Source organism: Hippopotamus amphibius, chromosome 7 (assembly GCF_030028045.1).
Source record: "Hippopotamus amphibius kiboko isolate mHipAmp2 chromosome 7, mHipAmp2.hap2, whole genome shotgun sequence".
Lineage (NCBI taxonomy): Eukaryota > Metazoa > Chordata > Mammalia > Artiodactyla > Hippopotamidae > Hippopotamus > Hippopotamus amphibius.
This window is the reverse complement of record NC_080192.1, coordinates 88,561,834-88,582,047: the sequence shown is the minus strand read 5'-3', so window position 1 is coordinate 88,582,047 and position 20,214 is coordinate 88,561,834. Positions and strand designations below refer to the sequence as shown.

Below are 20,214 nucleotides of genomic sequence, written 5' to 3'. Positions count from 1 at the left end.
CTGGGCTGCGCTCCGTGAAACCATGCCAAATTTGTCCTCAGACAGCCTCGAGACTGAAGGGGAGAACACTACCCCTGTCCTGGGGGGTCTCCAGGCCCATGAGGGCGCTGGACACACATGCAGGAAAGAAGCAACATACTCACAAATGTATTTTGAGAGCAGCTTGCTAATGAGGGTATGGACGTTACCCCGTGAAATCTGTGTTGGAATGCCAGATTCAGGCCAGAAGGGGAAACCCACTGGGAGACAAGAACACGTGAAACCCAGTGGCGGGGTGGGTCTGGGAGCTGGGAGGTCCCTGTGTGTTGGGAGCAGGCACCCAGGTGCGCAGACCCAGTGCTCTGGTGAATCCCTGAGTTTCCTTCAGGTGATTTGAAGATGTTGCCAACCACCCTGCCTCAGCTCAGGGCCACATCTTACCCTTTGCCAGCTTCTGGGTGTTGTCTGAGGGAAGGGTAAATAAGACCCAGGCACATGAAGTGTGTTGGGGGTGGTGCGGGTAGGCTGGTCCAGGGTTTGTGCTTGCTAAGCGCAGTATTGGAGAGCTGTGGCCCAGGATAGAGGCAGCAAGCAATGGGGCTGAGCAGGGCAGGGTGGGTGAAGGACCCTGGAGTTTGGCCCTATAACCTGTAGGAGGATCTGATTGGCTTGTCCTCTGTCTTTGCCTTTCCCGATGTCCTGGTTTCCTGGCCCCTCTTAACCTGGGGGCCTGACAGGACCTTCCAGGATTCTGTGATATTGTTGACTGTGACCCCAAGATGGCAGACATGGCTGACTGAGATTACCTGCTCCAGGGCAGCAGGCTTTGATGGATGCGTGACTGACTGATAATGGCCTTATGATAGGATACCTGCATGGTGGTGCTGGGGCTGGGGATCTGAGAAACAGGGCTCCACCTTGAATACGGAGGGTCTTAAAGAGGGTCCTACTGGGGGCTGAGGGCCAAGGTCATGGGCTAGGAGAACATGGAGCTCACATATACATCCCACAGAAAGAAAATCTTAGCTCTGGTTATATCTGGAGGAGGGGACGGGCTATGAGCTATGATGTCCTGGTGAGGATGGATGGTCCTGACCCTGACTGGGGCCCAGAGACATGACCCTTTTCCTTTAGATCTCAGTAGAGCTAGAGGCCTCCAGTATTAACCAGGCCTGGTCCTGAAGCAGTGGACCCTGGAGCCTGCCCCCTGCTGGCGAGATCTATTCTAGATCCTGGGTTCTAGATCCTCAGAAGCTGCCGGGAATGTCCCTGTTGCTCCTTTCTTTTTTTTTAAAATAAATTTATTTATTTATTGGCTGTATTGGGTCTTCATTGCTTCATGGTGTTTCTCTAGTTGTGGTGGGTGGGGGCTGCTCTTGGTTGCAGTGGGCGGGCTTCTCACTGCAGTAGCTTCTCTTGTTGCAGAGCATGGGCTCTAGGTGTGAGGGCTTCAGTAGTTGTGGCATATGGGCTCAGTAGTTGTGGCTCACAGGCTTAATTGCTCCGTGACATGTGGAGTCTTCCCGGACCAGGGCTCGAACCCATGTCCCCTGCATTGGCAGGCAGATTCTTAACCACTGTGCCACCAGGGAAGTCCGTCCTTGTTGCTCCTTGATGGGCATGTAAAAGATGGAGCTGGCTCTGTGCTGGAGGTCTGTTCACAAGCCTGGAGCCATCGGCATATTGCCAAATCTCCAGGAGGTGGGTGGGACCTGATCTTCAGTGTGGAGGGAACTGATGCTCAGGAAACTCGGGGGGGGGGGGTGGGTAGGGGTTACCTGGGTGGTCTTGGAATTCCTTCCTGAGCCTCCGCACTAATGGCACCCAGGCCATGGCATGGAGCAGTTACATTCCCACGGCTTCTCTCCTGCACAGAGCATGTAGGTGATGCACCGGAAGCCCCCAGGTGGTGAGGGATGGTGGCTGGGCAAGGTGAGCCCCGAGAAACAGAAAGTGGTGTTCTTCAAGGGAATCTGGTCCACGGATCAGAGGACCTCAGCCACCAAGTGTTGGGGGGCCTTATTTGCCTCTGCTGAGTGAGATTCCTGTGGTTATAGCAGAAGCAGATTTCTCAGATTTTTAAAACCCATTTTAAAATAATTTAAGATTTAGCAAAAAGCTGCAAGAGTAGTTGAAAGAGTATTTTGTCCTAAACCATTTGATTCTATCTCCTGGCTCCTCACCCTGAACCTAGTGTGTATTTTCTCTGATTAAGGACTTTCTCCTACATAATAACCACAATGAAACCTTCAAAATGAGGAAATTAACATTGACACAGCACTACCATCGAACCCATAGACCCTCATTCAAGCTTCATCAGTTTTATCAACAGTGCCCTTTATAACAAAAGGATCCAATTAAGGATCATGTGTTATGTTAGTCGTTTTGTCTCCTTCCATCTGGGAGAATTCCTCAGTCTGACTTAAAACCTGTGAACTTGTCATTTTGGGGAGAACAGACCAGTTGCCCTGCCCAATGTCCCCCCATTTGGATTAGCTGTATCCAGTTTTTACCCAGCATGTTTAACACCGACTGTTATTTCTTGGTTGAATTATCATTTTGATGGTTGCCAAATGGTGATATCTTAAATCAATTATTAATTTTTTTTCTGCATTAATCATCTGGCATTCCACTGTAAGGAAAAGCATCCTCCTGTTGTATTTCTTCCTTCCTTCCTTCCTTCCTTCTTTCTATTTTTCTTTTCCTGGCTGCATTGGGTCTTTGTTGCTGCGTGGGGTTTCTCTAGTTGTGGCGAGTAGGGTCTACTCTTGGTTGTGGTGTGCAGGCTTCTCAGTGCAGTGGCTTCTCTTGTTGTGAAGCATGGGCTCTAGGCGTGTGGGCTTCAGTAGTTGAAGAATGCGGGCTCAGTAGTTGTGGCACACGGGCTCTAGGGCACACAGGCTTCAGCAATTGTGGCTCGCAGGCTCAGTAACTCTGTGGCATATGGGATCTCCCCGGACCAGGGATCAAACTCGTGTCCCCTGCGTTGGCAGGTGGATTTTTAACCACTGCGCAACCAGGGAAATCACTTATTCATTTATTTCTATATGGATTCATGTATTCCTGTTTTATTCAATGGTTTAGTCTGTTACTGTCATTATTTATTTTCAGGTTTAAATAGTCCCAGATTTGGCCTGTGGGAACCCTCGAAAGCAGGCTTCTGTGTCCTTTTGACATGTTTCTATTATTCTTTGAGTATTTGCTTGTTTTCTGGCACAAAAAGATGTTCCAGGGTCATTTTCTACCTTCCCTAGCCTAACCCTGGTATTAGTTATTGCCCCGAAGAGCCCAAATTGCCTTTTGATGAAAATACAGCTTCCCAGGCCTACTCCAGACCTGAATTGGAGTCTCAGGGAGATGGGTGTGGCTGTAGGCGGAGTCTGCATATCTGGGGCCTCCTGTGAGGTTATTCTCCACGTTGCTAGAGCTTAGGGTGTGGGGTGCGCTGGCTGCTCAAGTGGCGACACCTGGTGGTGGTTCAGAACCTGCATGACTGTTAGGGCATGTTAGGACAGTGCCTTGGATCTGGGACTTAAAGGGTCTCGTTGCCTTCCTGGGCCTCCTCCTAGGTCTTCTGGGATGGGGAGCTGGCTCCAGCCACCTTCCTCAGTGTTCTGAGCACGCCTCTCCCTGCCCTCCACATACCCTGACCCTGTCCTCTGTAGACTTAAAAAAATGCACAACATGAGAGTTACATGTTTAGTTTTTTGTTTTTTTTCTTGAGATATTCATTTTTTATTATTCAATTTCCCTATACAACATCAGTAATTGTCTTTATTTTTTTTCATTTTATTTATTTATTTATTTTTTGAGGTACACCAAGTTCAATCATCTGTATTTATACACATATCCCCGTATTCCCTCCCTCCCTCAACTCCCCCCCCACCCCTCCCCGTCCCAGTCCTCTAGTTTAGTTTTATTTGGGGCAAAATGAGGACTGCAGCCTGGGAGACAGCATCCCAGATAGCTCTGAGAAACTGTTCGAAGGGGTAGGGGGGAAGATCAGTATATATATGGTTTTGGTGAACGGGAAAAACATGCAATCAAGCCGATATTGTTTACAGAAGGTTTCTGCTGGTCTCGTGCAGGTTACTGCTAGTCACGAGGAGCAGCTGTCACCATAAAGGATTTTAGTGTCTTTCTAGATATAAGGAGATACAAGAATTGGGCTCATAGAGTTGGTTCCTGAAAATATCTGACTATCTAAAGACGTGTTCTGCCAGTTTTTCACAGAGCACGGAGTGCCTCATTACAGCTCGCCACCCTGAACTCCTTTCAAGGGGGCGTCGGCAGTCAGCACCTGCAGCAGCACATAAGTAAATCTTTGTAGAGATAGATGTCGAGTGCCAGTGGTGAGTGGCAATTGTAGTTGACACCCCTGTTAGCCTGGCTGCCCAAGCCCAGGCCCCAACCTGAAGGGTTCAAGCTCCAGAGCTGGATACATCCAGGACCTTGAGCTCCTTCCATCTCAAGACCAGGATTCATTATAGGAGTTTCTGGACATCCCTAATATTACTCAGCAGAGAAAAATGTCTAGTGAATTATGCTGAGTCGCTCAGATATTATACATCATTAACAATTTATAAAGGGTTTATCAAAATTTGGGAAAATGCTTATTGTCTAATATTAAGTTAAAAAAGCATCTGATGTACAACAGAGTTTCACGTTATTCATTTAAAAAGATTGGAGAGAATTATATCAAAATAATAGTGGTAGAATTATGGCAATATGTTTTCTTTTACATTTTTCTTTAAGGTTTTTGTAATTTCCAGACTTTCTTACTTTGGAGTTTTTATTACTTTGACCAATTAAAAGGCTGCCTCAGGAGACCTGCTGGACCTATTGTATCAGGGAAGGCTCAGCCAGGCCTCCACTGGCCTGGGAGCAGCAAGGCTGGAGAGCCTGCCATTGGCTGTACCTTTTCTTCAGGTCCAGGTGCCCCTTTGAAGGGTGCCATTCTCCTGGTAGGCTCAGGTAGGGTGGGAGCACAAGGCAGCCTTCTCCCGTCCATGTGAATGGTGTCAGGGGTCACTTTCCTCTCACTGGGCAAAGCCAAAGCACCTGGGGTGAGATGGGGGACGAGGGTGCTTCTGGGAGGGAAGAGAGTTCAGAAAGGTGAGCGGCACCCTGAGACCCTCTCAGTGGTAGCTGGGGCCTGAGCAGAGCAAGGCTGCGCTGTCTATGAATAAACAAGGGAAGACCCTTGGCTGAGCAGAGTGGCCAAGGGGGCTTTTTCCTGAAGATGGGCCTAGGCTGGGACTTCCCTAGTGGTCTAGTGGGTAAGACTCGATGCTCCCAATGCAGGGGGCCCAGGCTCAATCCCTGGTTGGGGAACTAGATCCCATATGCATGCCACAACTAAGAGTTCACACGCTACAACTAAGAGTTCACATGCCACAACTAAGGCTACATGCCACAACTAGAGATTGCAACCTAGTACAGCTTAAATGAGTAAATAAATATTAAAAAAAAAAAAAAAAAGATGGGCCTAGGCTGAGAGTTGAAAAATCCTGCAGGTGAGGTTTGATCACTGATTCATTTATAGAAGCTTACTAGGCATTCTGTTGACTAATTTAATCCTCATTTGAAAGTGCTATTGCTATCACTACCCTTATTTTACAAACAAGGAAACTGAGGCACAGAGAGGTTACAGATCTTGCCAAAGTCACACAGCTTCTGAGTGGTGGAATTGACTCCAGATTCAGTGCTCTTAACCACCTGACTATGCTGATGGGCCCCTGGGCGTGGCTTTGCCACAGCCTCCTGCAAACCAGACTCCATTCTTGGTGGAGGGATGAAAGGAACAGGAAAGATGCTAGAGGGTGGTCATCCAAGGCCAACACACTAACCTGCTGCCCTCTCATCTCCATCTCTTCCAGGCCTCGCTGGTCCTGCAGGTGTCCTACACGCCACTCCCTGGAGCTATACCCATGTTCCCGCCCTCGACGCCTCTGGAACCCTCCCCGACTCTGCCTGACATGGATATGGTGGCTGGTGAGGAGCCCACCCTCACCCTGGCAGGGCCCAGGGGAAGAAGCCTAGCAGTGGCACCCGAGCTTGGGAAGAAGGTGCCCTTCCCAGATTGGGGGCTGCCCAGGCCTGGAGAAGAGAGGCCCTGCGTGGGTGGGGAGTCTTGAGAGCTGACTTCTGTCTTGCAAAAAAAAAGGGGCAGGAGGCATGCTCCCCTAGGTCCTGCTAGGATTAGTGTGACGGTGCCCTCCCAGCACCAGCTGCTCAGGGAAGGGGCTGTGCCCGAGCTGGTTACCTGGCTCTCTGCAGCTCCGGAGGGGTGGGAATTTTAGAGGCAGGCCTGTGCTGGGATAGGGTGTATCCTAGGTGATGCCTGAGGCCCCACCCACTCCCCAGAGCTGGATGTCTCCCTGCCCTGGCACTCCGCAGGCCTTTAGCAATGATGTGTGACGAAAGAGCTGGATTTTCTCTGAAAGAGTCCTGGGCTGAAGTCAGGGGACATGAGTTCCAGTCTTGCCTTTGACACCAAGTAGCTGTGTGACTTTGGGCCAGTCACTCCCTCTCTGGGCCTAGAGTTTATTATTTGTGAAGTGAGCAGACTAAATTGGCTAAGTCTCAAGGTTGCCTCAGTTCTCTTTACTTACCTGTCTTGGCCTTGTGAAGTGAGGACCCAGCCCAGGGTGGCTGGCTCGCCAGGGGTGGGCCTGGGCGTGGCAGTCCAGCCTCCTGGGGTGAACGGGAAGCCACACAGATGGCCAGGTGGGGTGTTGTCCATGCAAAAGATTCTAGCATTTCTCTCATGGTGAAGGGAGCTAGAGCAAACCCAACATTACATCTGGTAGTCATGTCAGGGGGGCCCCGAGCCTGTCCCGGGGCCCATGTGGGCTCCTGGTGAGGGAGGCAGAGCAAGGCCCCTCTTGTTGGACTTGGCACTGTCTGAGCTTGAAGGTGGGGAGATCCTTCTGGGCTGGGGTTGAGTGTGGGACAGAAGGGGTGCTCCTGGTGACCGAGGGTGTGGAGGCTGAGGGCCCCGAATGTTCTGGGACCACTTCTGAGGTGGATCTGACAGAGTAGGTTCTGCTCACTCAGGGAAGACTCCTAGTGGTGACCAGCTCCCAGTCCTGCCCAGAAGGTGGTGAGAGGGACGGTGTGGACAGATCCGGCACCTGCTTTGGAGCTTTGGGCCAGGCGGGGGCAGGCGGGGAGTGCAGGGTTGGGGGATGGGGGCTAGGTAGGCTTCCCTCACCAGCTCCCTCCTCCCTTCCTGGGGCTGTGCCCTGCCCGTGTGCCAGGTGGGGGACAGAGCCAGGCCGAGACTTGGTCCCTGCTCAGTGACAGCACCGTGGACACGAGATACTCTGGAAAGAAGTGGCTGGCCCCCACGGGTGAGATGCGGGCCGGCTGTCCCGATCCTACCACCTGTAACCGGCTCACTTGCTGCCATCGTCCGCTCCCCAGAGTGGGGCGAGGTGGCCAGGAGGGCTCATCTGGCAGGACGTGGTGGGGAGGGCTCGGGCCATTCTGTCTCTTCCTGTCGACTAACTGGACTGACCACTCTCAAGTTTCAGCTGTCAGACGTTCCTCTTCTTCTCCCTCATCTATCCTGGCTGACCAGTGGGGAAAGAGAGGGGCAGGGGAGGTGGGTGCTGAGCTGTTGGATCCTCCATCAGCTGGGCTGGGACCCAGGCGCCAGAGGGACCCAGCCTCAGTAGCACCATCTCCTCCAGACACAGGAGGAGAGGAGGACACTGAGGACCAGGGGCTCACGGGAGATGAGGCCGAACCATTCCTGGACCAGAGTGGGGCTCCAGGCCCGGGGGCCCCCATCACCCCAAAGAAGACACCGTCCCATCCTCCTCCCTACCACCCCGGGGGAAGAAAGAAGAGAAGCACGCCTGCACCCAGAAAGCTGCTGTCGGACAAACCGCAGGACTTCCAGGTGACTAGAGTCTCCTCCTTCAGCCAGCAGTAGCCGCTGATGCCAGTGCAAAACCTGTTTGTCCAGCTGTAGGGGCTCTCCTAGGTGGGAGTCTGGTTTCCCTGGGTCCTGGGCAAATGCTAGATAGGGAGGCCATGTCTTGGGACCTCTCGAAAAATCTCTGCCCAGCCTGTGGTTATGCTCTTAAAAAAAAAAAAAAAAGAGTCACCGCAGAGTCAGCATCACTACACTATACCTGCTTCCACACCCAGAGCTGCCCTGGCCAGCAGTGCTGTGCTCGTCCAAGTGTGGTTGGTGGACGAGCAGCATGGGTGTCACCTGGAAGCATGTTAGAAAGGCAGAATCTTGGGCCCATCCCAGACCCACTGAATCAGAACCTTCATTTGAACAAGATCCCCAAATCGGAGAAGCTCTGCCTATCTTTTTTTCTCCCTCTATCCATTCCCCCTATTTATAGCTGTGATTTTTCTGCATGTGCAATTTGAGTTTGTTCAAGTTTTTCACAGAATAAAGCTATGAATATTAACCCTTTGACTTATTTTTTACCCAAAAATCTATCCCATTTAATTTGCCTTTTATTTTTTAGTTAAAACATTTTTTAAAAATTTTATTTATGTTTTGGCCACAGCATTTGGCTTGTGGGATCTTAGTTCCCAGACCAGGGGTCGAACCTGCACCCCCTGCAGTGGAAGCGCAGAATCTTAACCACAGGACCCCCAGGGAAGTCCCTAATTTGGCTTTTAATTTGGGTCTTTTGCTTGTTCTTTTTCTTTTCTACAGAATTTTCCATTTTGATGTAATTGCATTTAGTGATATTTAACTCTTCAGAGCTACTTTTAAAGTTAAAAGTAGGAAACAAATATTAAATGCAACAAATTGTAAAAATATACTTCATTTCTAAATTGTGGTAATTTCAGCAAACGTTCTCGTTATAACCACTATGTTTGCCTGAGAGGCAAAATTCTAACTTATCTTTTTTATTATTATTCACAAAACATTATTTTTTTCTCCTTAGAAAATTAATACTATTTTTGGGTAGAAAATTTGGAAAATACTGTACAATGAAGAGAATAAAATCACTCGCCCCCTTCCCATTGCCATTGATAATATATTGTAAAGTATCTTATTTTTAAAAAAGAATTGATTAATAAGGAAATAACTGCTGATTAGAGATTAGAACTAGTAAACATAGTATTTTTTCATGAAAGTTTTAATACTTTAAAACATAATGTTTTAAAATATTTTGTCTAAATTTGGAAGCGCAGAGGTTTTTGAAACCTTATTTACTGACAGTTCAATGAAGAAAACTCATTTCTCAGAATGTCAGACACTCTGTCTTGCATCTTATACTACATAAGAATAAAGTGGGGTTACATCACTGTGAAACTTTGACCTCTGAGGAAATCGTCAGTGAGGAACGTTCAAGCCACTCAAAAACATCAGCATCAAGGGATCTGGGGAGGGGCTTGTGCATGAGCTGAGTGGGGGCTGGATCCTCGGCCCAGCCCTGGGGGTTACTGTTCTCGGGCAGCTTACTTGGGGCAGCCTGGCAGCTCTTATTGGAACCATGGGATTTTATAGATGCAAGGGAACTTGGTGGGAAAATATCATTCTTACAATGTTCTTCCTAATTCTTTTTTAGTACCCGTCCCAAGAGGCCAGCTGTGAGGGTGGTCCCTGAGATTCCTGACTCTCTCAGGCAGGGGGCGGGTACCTGACTACTTCCACCTTTTCCTGCTCATGCCCCCTCCTGGCTTTCAGATCAGGGTCCAGGTGATCGAGGGACGCCAGCTGCCAGGGGTGAACATCAAGCCTGTGGTCAAGGTCACCGCTGCCGGGCAGACCAAGCGGACGCGGATCCACAAGGGAAACAGCCCCCTCTTCAATGAGGTGGGAGACCTTGGGTTAGGGCTAGGACCTCGGTGGGAGTGCACAGTGGACGCCTGGCAACTCGCTCAGTTTTTGCATATGGTGCTAGCGTTGGGTGGAGAGCTGTGCCAGGTTCTGAGCAGGCTATCTGAGGACCTGGAGAGAGGCTTACTGCTCTTACTCCTGCCGTGGGCTCCCCCTGCTCTACATCCCCGTTGTCCCGTGGGGCTGGCCACCCACCCTGTCCCTAAGGTGACAGCTTCCATGAGGTGGAATCCCCAGAGCTCAGTGCTGGGCTGAGCCCACTGCTCACTTGCTGTGTGGACCAGACCTAAAGGCTGGGTGGTGGCTGTCCCCTCCTGCCCGGGCTCAGCAGGCCTTCATCTGTCCCCCTTTCGTCCTGAACCAACAGACTCTTTTCTTCAATATGTTTGACTCTCCGGCGGAGCTGTTCAATGAGCCCATCTTCATCACGGTACGTGGCAGCCAGCGAAGGCTTTCTGTAGGCTCAGTGTGTGTGTGTGTGAGAGTGAGTGTGTGTGAGAAGCCTAGAAGCTGAGCCCGGGGTGTCATAGCCTCGCCCCTGCTGGTCACAGGGATACCTTCCAAGCTCGGATGCAGGCAGCAGCCGATGGGGTGTCCCTGCTGCTCATTCTTTTTTTTTTTTTTTTAAATAGAGTTTGTCTTTTTTTTTTAATTAAAACATTTATTTATTTACTTATTTATTTTTTGACCATGCCATGTGGCATGTGGGATCTTAGTTCCCCAACCAGGGATTGAACCCGAATCCCCTTGCATTGGAAGGCAGATTCTCAACCACTGGACCACCAGGGAATCCCCCTGAACTCATTCTTGCAGTGCACCTTTGATTTTCAACTTATTTTGTTTGTGTATATGTCTGCTTCTGGCCAAAGTTTTCTTTCCTGGAGCTCAGCCCCCCGCCCCCTTTCCTCTGAAAGGCAGTAGAGTTTAGCAGTTAAAAGTGTGGGCTCTGGAGCCAAATTGTGTGAATTCTCGTCTTGCCTATGCCGTGTAGGTGTTGTGTGATTCTGTACAAGTGCTCTCTCTGTGCCTCTGCTTCTTCATCTGTAGAATGGGGATGATTACTACCTACTCGTGGGGTTCTTGTGAGGGTTAAACATTGCTTGGAATACTCTCTGGGAGAGAGCAAGTGCTATCAGAGTGTGGCCTATTATTATTTGGGAGGGAAGAGAGACTGGGTTGGGCCCTGTCTGGGCCAACCTTTACTTGTGAATGAGAGTTTTAATTTCTCTTTCCTTCCAGGTGGTGGACTCCCATTCCCTCAGGACAGATGCTTTCATCGGGGAGTTCAGGGTAACGATTTATTTTCTTTGAAAGCAGTCAGTTTCCGTTTGTCCCCATTAGAGGAGGCTCTGTGGATGATGGGCAGGGTTGGTTCCCCAGAGAGCCTGTCTGTCTTGGTCTGTGTTGGGGAAAATATGATTTTTAAAAAAAGAAAACAAAAAAGATCTTCTCCTAACCCAGAAATCCTCTCCACAAAGACAGTAGAGAAAGAAAGCACTTTTGTAACTGAATAAGCATTAAACCAGAATATGATGGTATCGTGGACCATTTCGCTAAGAGATTGCGAAGACAGAAAGAAATCTTATATAGAGTCAAGTAGACAACCCATTCCATATGTGTTCTCAAGATAAACAATAACTAAACAATAACTAGTGCCTGAGTTAGTGGCTTGGACAGCGCTCTTGGTCACACATTGTTCATCCTAACTTTACCTGCTAATTAGGGCGACCATCGGTTTCTGCTAATTGACTTTACCCACAAGAAAAAAACAGAAAACAAGCGTGCATTTTTATGATAGGAGGGTTTTACAATTCGGTTAAGGTAGGCCCATCTCTTCCCAGAGATGGGAGAGCCTGGAGAAAGGCACTCCTGGGTCATAAAGCTGCTGGAAGTCTTATTTGGTTTCTGAAAAGATGCACTTCAAAGAGATAGAGAAAGTACTTACACTGACAAGTTTTCTAAGGAAAATGTTCTGACAAAAGGAGGAGAGGGAAATCTCTTCTCTTGTCTCCAATAGGGGGAATTCCGCTTCTTATTTTTAATCCACATGTGTCCTTACATCTTGGAAAGGCAACGTGGGATCTGGTTTAGGCAGCCCTCCTCCTGATTCTGACCATCTCAGGCCAGTGTGACGCCAGCGCTCTGTGCCCCGGGCTCACCTGGGCTGGGAGTGGGGCCCAGATATGGAGTCCAGGGGGATGGTGGGGCAGTGGAGACAGTGGGGAGCCTGCCCCCTCATTTGTCCCAGGCAGTGCAGACGTGAACAGCCCATTACAGAGGACCTTGACCCGACGGCATAGGATGGCATTCACAGATTACATATCGTAAAGGCAGCTGGTCATGGAGGCCTTCATGAATGGTGTTTTAATGTCATTCTTATTGATGTTCTCATTTTGAATCTTCAAGCATTTATCAAATGGAGAGAAAGGGCACAGGTTTTTTTTGACCCTCCTCCTGCTATCCAAATAAAATATGGCCCCTTCTCTGAGAAGTAGTCACCAGATAGAAAATGGAGTCTGTTTTTCTGGAGAGGCAGTTTTTTTTTTTTTTTTTTTTCTTAAAGAATAGGCTTGAACTTGAGTCATTCTATAACAAATGGGATCTTATGTTTTGAGTCTCTAATCTTGTTCTGAGAATTCAAGGGTTAGGTTGAAAATGTATTTTGTTTTTTTCTAATTATAAAAGTAATCCACGATTTTAAAAAAACTTTGTATTTTTGTGAGCTATTTTAGGTTCATAGCAAAACTGAATGGAAAGTACAGGGTTCTCACATGCCCTCTGTCCCCACACATGCATAACCTCCCCTACACTCAACATCCGCCTAATCTGTGATTTGTCATAGAAAGTTGTAAAATATAGGAAAGCATAAAAATAAAATAAAAGTCACCCAAATCTACCACCCAGAGGTAGTACAGTTACCATTCCGTGTGTTTCCTTTGCTCTGCCTTTTCTGTGCATAGATATACTTTACCACACTTCAATCAAAATGTATTCCACTATCTTTCCATGTAATAGCAGATGATGAACATTTCCCCATGTCTCCAAATGTTCTTCAAAACATGATTTTTAATGGGATGGTATCATGCGTCATACTTTATTTAACACCCTGAGGACAAGAGTGTGATGTGCGCCTCCTCTGTTTGATTTCAGATGGACGTGGGAAGCATCTACCGAGAGCCCCGTGAGTTGCCCTCTCATCCCCTTGGGCAGGGCCTTGCATTTGGGTTCAGGAGGCTGCATGGGGGTACCCGTTTGGGACACTCATCTTTCCTTCTTGGGGATTTTAGAGTTGAGAGGTGGAGTTTGATTTTGGAGGTGAGGCTGCAGGAATGAAGAGAGGTCAGGCTTTCATCTTCTGGGTAAAACAGGCCCCCAGGAAGATCAAACCCTCACGTGGGTCTCGGCTGGCCCAGTTGGGGTGTTAAATCTGGAAGGTGCCAAGCAAGGGTTGCTGGAGACTGGGGTCCCTCCAGATGGGACAGGTCATTTAGATGGCAAGTCTAGGATTTCTCTACATCCTGGTCTCTGCTCTGGTCTGGTCACTTGCTGAAGGGGAGGAAAATGGCCTGAGGTCTGGCTTTGGCAGCCTCTGATAGGGGTTTCTGTTAACATATCTGACTTGGACCCAAAGAAACACTCAAAGTACCTTTTATTCTAGAATTTGAGGCCTTGCTCCATGTCCAAGTAGATGAGTCCTTCATTTCACTTCAGCCCGGCTTGGGCTCCCTGATGTGGCTGCAGACTTGGGTCCTTCCAATTCTGGGATCACCAGGTGTGTTGTCTCTCTTAGGACATGCTTATCTCAGGAAGTGGCTGCTCCTCTCAGACCCAGATGACTTCGCTGCTGGGGCCAGAGGCTACCTGAAAGCGAGCCTTTGTGTGCTGGGGCCTGGAGACGAAGCCCCTGTGAGTACACGTCCTCGTCCCCTCACAGCACCTCCACCTGGCTGTGGCGGCACCAAATGAACAAACAAAAAAACAACTTTAGTTTTTCTGATTTAAAAGAATACATGGCAATTACGGGAAATGTAGAACATGCGGAAAAGCATAAATAGAAAACGAATTCCTCATAATTCTACCACTCAGGGAGAGCTGTTGTTAATACCTTCTTGCATACTCTCTCAGAGGGGTATATGGGTGTATTTTTCTTTTTTTCTTTCTTCTTTTTCTTTTTTTTTTTTTTTTGGTGCAAAAGTGAGATCATTTGCTGTATATTGTATTGCAGCCTGAATTTTATCACCTAAGAATATATCATTATCATCTTTACAGGTCAGTAAGTAAAGTTATAAGCTGGAGGTGGTAAGAATGAGAAAGAAGTTCAGAGCTGCAGACGTGTCAGCATCTCTGTATGTTTGGGGAGAGGAGAGAAGGTTTGGAACAGTTGTTGAGGAACAGGGGGTTAATTAGATACAGACAGAAGGATTTCTTTCTTTTATTTAGAAATTAAAAAAATATTTATTTCTTTATGTATGTATGTATTTATATTGAAGTATAGCTGATTTACAATGTGTTAGTTTCAGATGTCAGGGAAGTGATTCATTTTATATATATATATATATATACACACACACACACATATATATCTATAACTGAACGTATATATATATATACACATATATATTCTTTTTCAGATTCTTTTCCCTTACAGATTATTATAAGATATTGAGTAGAATTCCCTGTGCTATGTAGTAGGTCCATGTTTACATATAGCAGTATGTATATTTTTGAAGTATTTATTTATTATTTTATTTATTATTTATTTTCTTATTTATTTATTTTGTCTGCACCTTGTCTTAGTTGTGGTACGTGGGCTTCTCTCTAGTTGTGGCATGCAGGTTTTTTTCTCTGTCTAGTTGTGGCACGTGGGCTCCAGGGCTCATGGGCTCTGTAGTTTGAAGCTCACAGGCTTCTCTAGTTGAGGTGTGTGAGCTCAGTAGTTGTGGTGGGCAGGCTTAGTTGCCTGCAGCATGTGGGATCTTAGTTCCCCAACCAGGGATTGAAGCCCCGTCCCCTGCATTGCAAGGCAATTCTTTACCACTGGACCACCAAGGAAGTTCCAACAGTGTGTATATGTTAATCCCAAGCTCCTAATTTGTCCCGTGCCACCTTTCCCCTTTGGAAACATGTTTGTTTTCTATGTCTGTAAGTCTATTTCTGTTTTGTAAATAAGTTCATTTGTATCATTTTTTTAGATTCCACATGTGATATCATATGACATTTGTCTTTGTCTGAGTTGCTTCACTTCGTATGATAATCTCTAGGTCCTTCCATGTTGCTACAAATGGCATTATTTCATTCTCTTTTTATGGCTGAGTAAATATTCCATTGTTGTATATATATGTGTGTGTATATATATATATACACACCACAAGACAGAAGGATTTCTGAGCAGACGCGAGAGCAAACACTCTGGGCTGGAGGCTTTGTGGGAGAGTGGCCTCATATTACTCAGTGGCCTGGAAGCAGAAGGGGGTACGTTGGTGGAGGTGCTATCAGGCGTGGTGCAGGCACAGGACCAAAGTAGCTGATGAGCCTGTCAGGGAGGATGCGGGAAGCCTGGGCATCGAGCTGATGAGGAGGACAAAGAACAGGGAAGGGCTAGGGAACACACATTCATTGAGCGCCTGCTGTGTGCCAAGCTCTGTGTTTTGTGCCTCACCTGGTGTGAGTGGGTGTTGGAGGAGGTGGATAGGTTGGGGGCTGTCTTTAGAGAAGGGTCTCCAGGTCAAGGTTTTCCTAGAGGATCAGTTCTGAGAGGCTGGAGGTTTGGTATATGGCCATCCCTCTAGCAGCTGCAGGGGAGGGGGATTAAGATGCTGCTGGTGGAGGACAAGGAACTGGGCTGGTGAATGACTTGTCCACGTGGATGTTGATTATCTCCTGGGAGAACTGGAAATCAAGTACGCAAATGGCGAGGCAGGTACTGGAATGGTTAAAGCAGAGTGAGCCAGGAGGAGTGGGAGAGGCAGGAGGGGGGAAGGCAGGTCTCCAGGGGAGGGTTGGGGAGGCAGAGTCCCCAGGGAAAGCTGCATGTGATCATGGAAGCGGAGGGCAAGTTCCACGAGGATGTCTAGCGTGAGGAGCTGGCTGATGATAAGAGCTCAGGAAGCCACTGTGGAAGGGGTTAGGGGAGGCAGCACCGTGGGTGCTGTGCAGGGGCCGATGGAGCTCAGGTGGACCAGCCCCACCCAAGGGCACCTCCCGTGATCTCTCATCCCCTGTCCCTCCATAACCTGTCTCTCCAGACATTGTAGCCTTCCTGCTCCTACAAGGCATTTCTTTTTTCTTTTTCCTTTCTTTCTTTCTTTTCTTTTTTTTTAAAATACATTATTTATTTATTGGGTGTGTTGGGTCCTCGTTTCTGCACGCTGGGCGAGCAGGGGCTACTCTTCATTGTGGTGCCCAGGCTTCTCAGTGTGGTGGCTTCTCTTGTTGCTGAGCACAGGTTCTACGTGCACGGGCTTCAGTAGTTGTGGCATGCAGGATCAATAGTTGTGGCTTGTGGGCTCTAGAGTGCAGGCTCAGTAGTTGTGGCACTTGGGCTTAGTTGCTCCATGGCATGTGGGATCTTCCCGGACCAGGGATGGAACCCACGTCCCCTGCATTGGCAGGCAGATTCTTAACCACTGCACCACCAGGGAAGTCCCTACATGGCATTTCTGAGTCTATTATCCTTTTCTAAAACACTCCTTCCTCCTCTTCCCATTAATTGGATTCCTGTTTTTCCTAGAGGAAACCACTTTTTTTGAGACCAACTCAGAGGGAAGCCTGTGCTTTCTGTTCCAGCTCTCCGTGGTCTTCGGGACGGGAAGAGTGGCCATCTCTCGGTTTCCCGCAGCAGCTTCCCAGCTTCAGCACTGCCTTCTTCTGTGACTCCTGCCTCACTGGCTATTTCCCCTGGTCTTCTGGGCTGTTACTACCCCTGGTGCAGGCAGAGCTGGTGCAGGAGGGTCCTTCCTGGCAAATTCCCATCTTCTTTGCGATTGTTCTGAGGTCGACGTGTCCTTGTTGATGAGCCACAAACGTCTGAGCTTGGAAATACCTCTCTCCCCTGGTTTCTTTCCCCCTTTTTCCCTCCCTCACCCTCTGTGAATGGCAGTTCTTCCTCACTGATGTTACAGCCCTGACCCTCTCTGTTTCCCAGCCCATCAGCTCCCTCCTGAAGCCTGGCCCCCATGCCCCATCCTCACGCTCACTCTGTGATCACTAGACCCTGGGGTCTGCTGCCGTACCTCGTGCCCCCACCCTCCCCATGACACACACTCCTTGGTCAGCTTTGGTGGCGGAAGTCACCCAGAGGCGCTGTCAACCTCTTCTTTTACGTGGGTGAGGTTTACTCCTTATCCCATTCTCCATAGTGGCTGTTTCCAAACTTTCTGGTCGAGAACTCCCGTGTGGTCCAGTGGTTAGGACTCTGTGCTTTCACTGCTGAGGGCACAGGTTTGATCCCTGGTCGGGGACTTTAAGATTCTGCAAGCTGTGTGGCTCGGCCAAAAAAAATTAAAAAAATGAAACAACTTTCTGGTCTTTCCTAAGCTCAAGCCTCAGCCCCCCATTAGAGACAGAGCTGCACAGGGGGAGTGACGTGAGCGCCTGAAGCTCCCCGGTCCTCAGCTCAGTTCCCATCTTTCTTGGTCTTCCCTGCCTTCCCCACTCCCCACCTCCTCTGCACGTGCTCATGCCCTCCACACTGCCTCTGTCTTCTTCTTCTTGTCTCTTCTCCAGCTCCTGCCCTCTGGTCTGTGCCAGGCTCTAGATTTCCTGATCTCAAACACCCTTGCCTTCACCATTTCTCCCCACCCTCCTCGCTGAGCTGCTTTCATCTTCCTTTCAGCCATCACCAAGGTCACCAGGTTCTGAGATTACTCTGCGTCCCTTTTCTTCAGTCCTTTGCTGGCTGCTCACTCCTTCACCTCTTCAGTGTGCTTCCCTGAACTGCTTGCCTAAGGGTCACACATTGCCAAGTCCCAGGATCTCTTCTCTCATGAATCTGCTCTGTTGCTCCACAGCGTTCGATTCCAGAGCCCAAGTCTTCTTTGAAACTCTCTCCTCCCTTGGCATCTGTGACTCCCCTCATTCTTTTCCTTTTTTTTTTTTTTTTGTTTTGAATAGATCCTTCAAATTCAGTAGGTCCATAAAATCTTGCTGCCTGCCTCTTTGCAGTGCCTTTGACATGACATTCAAGGCCCATGAATATCTGGGCTCAGTCTGATTTTGCAGTGCATCTCTCTGTCTGTGGGGGAGTCCGTCTCTGTCCACCTGAGGCTCCTAAATTGCTCATCTCCAGCCTGGATCTTCAGAGCTCCAGACGCTCAGTTTCAGTTCCTTCTAACAAAACACGTGAACATGTCCCTTAGGCCCCTTTAACTTTACATATAGAAACCCAGTATCATTTGCTGCCCACTCCTCACACCTGATCCCCATCCTGTGTTAGGTGACACCTTGGGAAATGGCACCTGTCGTCCACTTAGTCCCCCAGGCCTGAGCACCTTTCCTCATCCCTCAGTCCCACATCTGTCAGTCCACATGCACACGGTCAGCCAGTCTCGTTGGCATGACAACCTCAGTGCACGCGTCTCCTCTCTTCCATCCCAAGACCAGAGTTCAAGGTCAGGCTCCCATTCACATTAACCTGGGCCTCTGTGTGAATGAAGATGTAGGTTCAACTGCTGAAACTCCAGTTAGCCCCACATTACCACCAAAACCATCTTCTTTAAACTCAAGTACAGTCACGTGAGTCTCCTCCTTAAAAACTGCTGGAGACTCACCCTGCCTCCAAGCTTTCATACTTTCAGGATGAAGTCCAGAATCCTTAGCGTGTGACATTCAAGGCCCATGAACATTTGGCCTCAGGCTGATTTTGCAGCACCACTTGCCGGGATGTACCTCCGTGGACTCTGTACTGTGGCCACACCAGACGATGTGACCCTTTCCAGAATGCACTCCCATCCTTCTCCCTGCCTTTTCACCCATGGGGGTTCCTTCTCTCTGCCTACCAAAAACCAACTTGTTCTTCAAGACCCAGTTCAGATGCCGCTTCCTCCATGAAGCCTGCCTTGTCCCCTAGGGAAACGGATTGGTCTTTCCTTTTGGTCACCACCCCATGTTTTGTTAGTTTAGTTAGTTTATGTGTCCATCTTTGTCACTGAGGCTCAGTTTCTTGAGGTCAGCAACAGTATAATAGATATGAACTGTTTTCTCTCTCCTCTTGCCTAGTACAGGTCTTGTACACAGTAGGCGCTCAATCAGTGCTTGTTGTCTAAGGGAATGAACAGTGTTAAGGATGGCTGAAAGCAGAGGAGACGATCATTTCCTTCACACGTGAGCTGAGGAAAATCAGTGCAGAACTAATTCCTTCACGGGCACTTGTGTGACACGAGGCATTCTGGGATGGAGAATTTTGCTGCAAAGATTCTGAAGCAGGTTTCTACGTGTGGACTGAGTGAGGATGGTCCAGGCAGCTTTCCAAGGAGTGGGCTGCTGGGCTTGGCCTGATGCCACCTCTCCCCTATCCCTCTGCCACCCACCTGCCCCAGTGCAGCATGTGGATCTTTTGTTCCTCAAACTGCCAAGGTAGCCCTCGCTCTGCATGAGTTGCGGCCCCTGCCTGGATCCCATCATCCAGGTCTCCAAGCTGGGACACCACCAACACTGTTCCCCCCTCCCCTCATATGGTTACAAGCCCCCTTGCTCTGTTCTCTCTAAACCCACTGGTTCTGCATCCAGCCTGTGTTTACCCTCATCTAGCTTATCTGTAAAGCAGGGTATCCTAGGGCCTTGTACCCTGCAGCATGGACATCGCCTGGGCACTTGTCGAAATGCAGAGTCTTGGGTTCCACCCCAGACCTGTTGAACTGGAATCTGCATTTGGTTGGAAGGGACAGCAGTGGTCTAGAAGACACTGATTCTCCAGTTTCTAATGTACAGCCATGTTTGAGACCCACTGCTCATGGGGGTTCCTGTCAGGATTCAATGAGAGCGTGTGTACAATCAATAAATATTATTTTTATGATTACTGTTCTAATTATAATACTCAGCATACGCTATTACATTCACTTGCTTAAAGGTCTGCTTTCCCTGTGAAACGGTGAGCACCACGGGGGCAGGACCTCTGTCCACCTGTTCACTGCTGCAGCCCTCGCCCCTCAACACGATGCTAACACTTAGTAGTCACTCAATAAATACTTGTTGGGTGAATGAACAGACGTCACTGAAGACAGTGGCTGGCCTAGACCTTTGTCGCCTCTGCACTATTTTTTAATGGGCGGAGTGGGAAGGAGACTGCGGTTCTTAAGTGCCTGCTGGTGCCACGTGCATTTACACATTATCGAAGTTGATCCTCCCAGAGCCCGGGAGGTAAGCGTCATTGTCTCCACTGTCCAGATGAGGAAGCAGAGTCTCAGGGTAAGGAA

At 48.7% G+C, this 20,214-nt stretch overlaps 1 protein-coding gene across 16 annotated transcripts in view; it reads left to right on the top strand.

Annotated features, from left to right (window-relative positions):
* The window catches only part of DYSF (dysferlin), a 232,291-nt gene that overhangs the window by 63,016 nt on the left and 149,061 nt on the right, over positions 1–20,214 (top strand). For 8 of the 16 annotated variants that reach the window (XM_057741359.1, XM_057741353.1, XM_057741355.1 and 5 more), the window contains exons 5-12: positions 5,859–5,973; positions 7,242–7,334; positions 7,677–7,888; positions 9,650–9,778; positions 10,170–10,232; positions 11,042–11,092; positions 12,953–12,983; positions 13,593–13,708. In XM_057741359.1, coding sequence (XP_057597342.1) covers positions 5,859–5,973; positions 7,242–7,334; positions 7,677–7,888; positions 9,650–9,778; positions 10,170–10,232; positions 11,042–11,092; positions 12,953–12,983; positions 13,593–13,708 — 810 coding nt within the window. The remainder of the gene's footprint in view (positions 1–5,858; positions 5,974–7,241; positions 7,335–7,676; positions 7,889–9,649; positions 9,779–10,169; positions 10,233–11,041; positions 11,093–12,952; positions 12,984–13,592; positions 13,709–20,214) is intronic. The other 8 variants (XM_057741366.1, XM_057741361.1, XM_057741364.1 and 5 more) reach the window with 1 other exon arrangement.